The 6,360-nt window shown below is 42.9% G+C and overlaps 1 protein-coding gene across 1 annotated transcript in view; it reads right to left on the reverse strand.

Annotated features, from left to right (window-relative positions):
* The window catches only part of IFIH1 (interferon induced with helicase C domain 1), a 77,437-nt gene extending 72,945 nt beyond the window's left edge, over positions 1–4,492 (reverse strand). The window contains exon 1 of the mRNA XM_007941846.2: positions 4,040–4,492. Within this exon, the coding sequence (XP_007940037.1) occupies positions 4,040–4,492 (453 nt within the window). The remainder of the gene's footprint in view (positions 1–4,039) is intronic.
* Between the last annotated feature and the right edge of the window lie 1,868 nt (positions 4,493–6,360).

A 6,360-nucleotide genomic window follows, 5' to 3' on the forward strand; every position in this document is an offset into this window, starting at 1 on the left:
GACACAGGAGCCCCCTTGGTAACATTAACAAGAACTAATTCCTTATAAAAATTAATATCTTACTAAAGGAACATTATCAGAGTGACATAGCAATTTCTTATTAATACTTTTTCTAACTACAAATTATTATCTGACAATAATTATTAACTGACAACGAGGAAGGCAAGACTGAATTAGATGCTCAACTTCATGTAGGGAGAACTCAAGTGTTTCTAGTTGAACTAGTCTAGTGTCTCTGGTTCTCCAATGTAAATGAAAGGTACACCAGGTCTTCTAGAACTGTTATGGTTATGTGCCTTCAAGTTGATTCTGATTCACAGTGGCTGGTTCACAGCCCTAAAGGAAAAAGTAGAACTGTCGCGTAGACTGTCGCGTAGGGATTCCTAGTGTGTAATCTATGAGAGCAGATTACCAAGTCTTTTTTCCTGTGGAGTAGCTGGTGCGTTCAAACCACCAACCTTTCGGTTAGCAGCCAAGCTCTTTAACATTGTGCCATTAGGGCTCCTCAGGTCAGTACGGGGGGGGGGGGGCATTCTCCTACTGTCTGGGATCATTTTATTAAAATTATCTATAAAATGATTCCTATGTGATGATGAGTCTCCAGTATTTAGAATAGTGCCTAGCATAGAACAGATACTCTTTAACTATTTGTTGGAAGAATGAACGCTAATTATTGTTAGAATACAAGCTCCGTGAAAGCACAGGGAGTGTTTCTATTATTCTCCAGTCTTTCCACTCCAGCATCATTTTCACCCTAGCATGATTTCTAGCACAAAGTTGCCACTAAATGAATATAAATCAAATGAAGGAATAAAACAATAAATTAAATCCATCTCTATGAGTACTCGTTAGACACAAAACTAACTTTAGGTCATTCTCTGAAGCTCTATTGTAGAGAGGCAAAGGGGGAGGGGAAGCTAAAATAAGAGGCCAAATAGGAAATGTCTACTAGAAGACAGGAACTCCAAAACTAAACCAAACTCAATGCCGCTGAGTCAACTCGACTCATGGCGACCCCTCGTTGGGTTTCCGAGGCAGTACTGTACGGAAGCAGATTGCCCAATCTTCCTTCCGAGGAGTGGCTGGTGGGTTTGAACCGCCAGCCTTCTGGTTAGCAGTCAAAAATGCCTTAGGCACTATGCCACCAGAGCTCCCACTGGAAGACAGGAGGGGAAAATAAAAGACATTTTTTAAAAAGTGATTACTTAGTTAAATGCTACTGTAAGCTGTCAATTAAAAGCACATTTGGAGATCTTATGCCCATCATCTACTTCTGAATGCCTGCCAAGGTAATTCACCACATCATGTGATCTCAACTCTTATCCCAGACAACTTTTTGGAAGCATACAATTCAACCAGCCAATTAAATCAATATTTACTAAGCACTGGCTGCTACCTAGTCCTGAGCTAGGGGCTGGGAGCTCAAAACTAAAAGACTAGGTTTATCCTCAAATCATAAACTAATCCAGGTACTTCTAAAAGTAGATCACAATTGCAGCATGAGAAATTTACCTAAATTTATGAAATTTGAAACCCACAAGTCACTGTAACCAGATGAATGAATGATAACAAGTCATCATCATGTCATATCAAACTAGCTCTTTAATATTTATAAAATTTTTTCAAAAACACTATTGCTCATCTGATGTTCGCTAAAATACTGTGAGTGGGAAGAGAAATTATTATGCCTGTGTTCATGGGTAGGAAAACATAGGATCAGAAAGCTCAAACAACTTGGCCCAAAGTAATGGGTATAGTAAGAAGTAGAGCCAGATCTCAAATCTAGGTATTGTCATTCTAAATTCCATGCTTTCCCCACTACACTTTGCTGCTATAAGATAACATTCATAAATGACCCTAATCGATATACATCAGTATAGATTCTTTCAAACGTACCCCTTTTTCCCATTGTCAGCCATAGCTTATTATTGGAACTGATAATACATGCAAAATGATATGAAACAAAAAATAATTCCAAAATCTCAGAGTCACCTCTTCTCCTTAAAACCAAACCAAACCCACTGCCATCAAGTCAATTCTGATGCATAGCAACCCTATGGACAGAGCACAACTGCCCCGTGGTTCCAAGGCTTTACATCTCTAGGGAAGTAGACTGCCTCATCTTTCTCCTGTGGAGCAGCTGGTGGGTTTGAACAGTTGACCTTCTGGTTAGCAGCCAAATAAATAAGTAACTCCATTGTCTTTCAGAGTCTTCTTTAAAATGTCAAGCTAGGGGAAGAGTTTGGGTTGCTTTGGCCTTAACTGCTACCGATACACTAAAGTCCCCTCACTCTGTATCTTCTTTGTGTCAAATCCCTCGGTTACTGCTAGCTGCCTCCAAGCTTGCCAGAATCAAGATCTTGGATAAAAATCTAGCTGGCGGAAATTCAATCCAGGCAAGACAAAAGTGATGCTGATAGGCAGAAGTATTTAGAGTAAATAAGGATAAGTGCTATTTTACTGGCAATCGGGACATCATTTCCACCAAATATAAACAGCTTTGTGGTGTTACTGGACTCTGTTGCTTCTGGACTTCCTAACAGCTACTGCGGCTGGAAATGCCATCTTCCATCTCCAGCTGGCTTGAAGGCTGCATACTTTCTTCCAAATTAAGATTCTGCCACAGTGATGTACACATTTGTCATATCCAGCTGGACGACTATAATGCGTTCTAGCTGGTTCTCAATACACAAATTACATAAACGTTACAGACAACAGTGTAAAGCAATTTACTTGTTGAGAAAACCAACCATCAAAATTAGATGCAGTCTTCAGTCTTTGGACAGGCCCTCATGGCTGTCAAGACGTCAAAGGGCCATTAGCTTTGGTCACTAAAGATCAAATCACATCATAGGCTGTAGCTCACCAACCCAATGCCCAGCACTTTGTGATCATGATACAAACAACTAATGAATTTTAAAAAAGGAGAGGGAGAGAAAGAAAATGTCTAAATGATAACATGGTATAGACAAAACATGGGTTTAAATACCTGCATGCTTTTCAAAACAAGATGTTTGACTTACAACCCTGAATAAGTCAGATTTACATGATCAGCATTTATATACTTCAGAATGCATCTTCACTCATCAAAAAACAATGACCAATAAAACATTACATTAAGTGTAAAGTTACCTGTTATCTTGTCAAAATGCAAAATCTACTATTCCTTCACCAGTATGAAGATGGCAACAACGTGCTTTTTTTCAATGCATTATTTCCAATTTTGGATCCCAAAGAAGTGGTTGGAACATAGATTTAGCCTGTGGGCCACTGATCACCCATTTTATGAGAAACCCAAACTTAACTGCAGTTGAGTTGATTCTGACTCATAGCAACCCTATAGGGCAGTGCAGAACCGGCCCATCAGTTTTCCAAAGCTATAAATCTTTATGGAAGTAGATTGCCACATCTTTCTCCCACTGAGCAACTGATCCTTTGGTAAGCAACTGAGTGTTTTCACCACTGCGTCATCAGGGCTCCTTTATGAGACTACATTGAATAGTACATAAAATTTCACATCATCATGACCTAAATTTACAGCCCTGCCACTGCTTTCCTGGGGTGACTTTGGGCAAATTATTTAACCTGCCTCAGTTTTCTCATCTGTAAAATGGAATTAATGACATTAAGGGCCTCAGTGGGTTATTGAAGCATGAACTGTGGTTATACATTTTGCAAATGATACTCCTTGCATATAGTAAGTGTTCAATATACATCATCTGTTGTTGTTGTTGTCATGTGCTGTGGAGTCGGCCGGACTCATAGCGACCCCTCCTTGGGTTTCTAAGGCAGTATCACTAGGGAAATAGATTGCCCCATCTTCCTTCCGAGGAGTGGCTGTTAGTATATATTATTCCAGAGTTAACTCCTTTTTAGCTTATTTCAGTGGAATTAGAATAGCTCTTTCGTGTTTAGATTTCTGAAAGTACGTTTTTAAGTGCCTAGTCTCTTCTCAGAGAAGAAGGGAACTGAAATAAGCCCAATGTACAAGTAACCCTGCATTGCAAAATCTGCCTAAAAGCAGTTTCATGTGACCTACCCGATTTCTGTCTTCAGGTGTCAACAGGTTATTCGCCACGCATTCATCCAAGACGTCTTTAACCAGAAGCTTGTCCACCAGAGTGGGCTGTAGGATGTTCAGCAGTTGGAGACACTCATCGTGAGCACTCTCAGATGATGGCGAGGGCAAGTCGGTGAGGTCAGGGTTCATATAGCGGGCGGCCAAAGGGCTGCCCGCTCGCTGGAGGGCCTCCACAAATTCCCTAGTCCAGCCAGGGGGCCAGGCCCCCTTCTCCAAGTTGCTCAAAAGCAATTCGACTGCTTGCATGTTCCCGCTGGTGGTAGCTGTCCTCTGAATCTGCTCCTTTACATCTGCAGGAAGAAAGGTCAGGTAGTCCATTACAGGTTCCACCTGGATGTACTTTTTCAGTCTGACCATGAAGCAAGAGATGAGATACCGGAAACTCTTGTCTGAGGAATACCCATTTGACATCTTTGGCTCTCAGAGAAGGGAGAGGATTCTCCCAAGTATACGGTCGGGTACCTAGTCAGTGAGCCGTGTGTGCCGCGGTCCTCTGCTCTGAAGCTACTGGTCTGCAGGAATGTGCCAGACGACTGCAACAAGGCTGCCCACAGGGCCCCAGGCTGGTGCGCGGGGTCGCGGTCGTTCCTTGGCACGTGAGGGTACAAAGGCAGGCAGTGGGGGCAGGCGGGAGCTGTCCCTCCTACTGTCCCCCGTGCGCGCTGGGGCAGAAGGCCTGGCACGCCGCTGTACGCTATGGTGGGAGCTTTGCGCTTGGCTCTCCGGCAGGCAGTTCTTAAAGTTTGCCTGAGTTTAGTTTCCGTTTCGTTTCTCTGGTCTAGGACTTTCCAAACGCAATAGGCTACAGGGGAGTGTCTGTTTTGTCGGGGCGGAGCCACCCTTTGGCTGGGTCTGGCAAGGAGCGGTCTTTGGTCTAGGGCACAGTGGGAAATCGAAAAGGAAAGGGAATTCTCTTTCCCACAAAGTAAGACAACGCTCCAGCAGTGCTCTTTTTCCAGCATTTTGTCCTCCATATAAGGTTTTGCCTCAAATATCAGTCCTTACCGAAAATTTCGCAGCCCTTTTGCAATATCCCTTTGCAACCCAAGTGTGGAGGGCACGAAAGCGTGTGATTCGAGACTTCACGCTTGAAAGGTAGTGAAAAACTAACTGCCACAGACCCACATGCTAGCAAGGAAGGAGTTACCCTTTGCTGGAATGCAGATTTTGACCTGGCCGGAGTGCGTGCAGTCTCACGCAAGCGGCAAAGGATAGGTAAATAGATAAAGTTAAGAAGGTATCTTTCCAGAAATGTGTAACCCAAGAATCCCAGGACATAGAGACTCTGCTCCTTCCTAGAATAATTCTGGCCTCGTGTGGTTTCCCAAGAACTGACTTGTTCCTCGGGGAACTTGGAGGTGGGTCTGAAAAAGTGAGTACTTAGAAATAGTTAACTTTATTGCTCCATGCTTAGATGGCTAATATTTACACAGCTTCCATCAGTGCCTGGTGACAGAGGCAAAGGGATTTAAGCACCATCTCGGCTTAGGAGGGAACCAAGAGAGAAGGTTTCCTGTCTCCAAGCATGAAAGCTCCCTGTATTCTTTAATATACAACTTTCCTTTAATAAAACATAACAAAACACAACAAAAATCCTTAACAACTTATTTTTTATATAGCTGCCATTCTTTTCTTGGATTCAATACAGCAAGTTTTGGCTGAAGTAGCTAGGAACTTAATTAGCAACTAATGTACCAACTTGTAGTAAACATCAACATTTGTCTATGTCATGAGGGAAAAAAAAAAAAACACCCACACTGAAAAATGGCTCCTTCATTTCAGCACAGAAGCCACATAAAAGTGTTGCTTAAGTTGCTACTTGCTAAGGCATTCTGCAACTCAGGGTGATTGTGAGGAGTAGTATAGATACATCACAATCAGAACCTCATGCTTCAGAATTCTATGGAGGGGTCACTAAGGCTGTCAAAAAGACGCTTAGGAAAAGTCATCATTCACAAAGCACATTCAGTGAAGTCTAGATAGGCCAGGGAAGCCTGGTGGTGGCTGTAAACTGGGGAAATAGAGTCTGTGTCCAACTGAGCACTTTACGGCAAAACCAAAACAAACCCAACTCACTGCTGGTGAGTTGGTCCGACTCATAGCGACCCCTCCTTGGGTTTCTCAGGAGGTATCTCTCCGGAAGTAGATTGCCCAGTCTTCCTTCAGAGGAGTGGCTGGTGGGTTTGAACCCCTAGTCTTCTGGTTAGCAGTCAAATGTCTTAGGCACTATGCCACCAATTGTTGTTGTTATGTACCCTGGAGTTGGACCCGACTCATAG

The sequence above is a fragment of the Orycteropus afer genome, unplaced genomic scaffold (assembly GCF_000298275.1).
Source record: "Orycteropus afer afer isolate SDZICR_OR568_19922 unplaced genomic scaffold, OryAfe1.0 scaffold00084, whole genome shotgun sequence".
NCBI lineage: Eukaryota > Metazoa > Chordata > Mammalia > Tubulidentata > Orycteropodidae > Orycteropus > Orycteropus afer.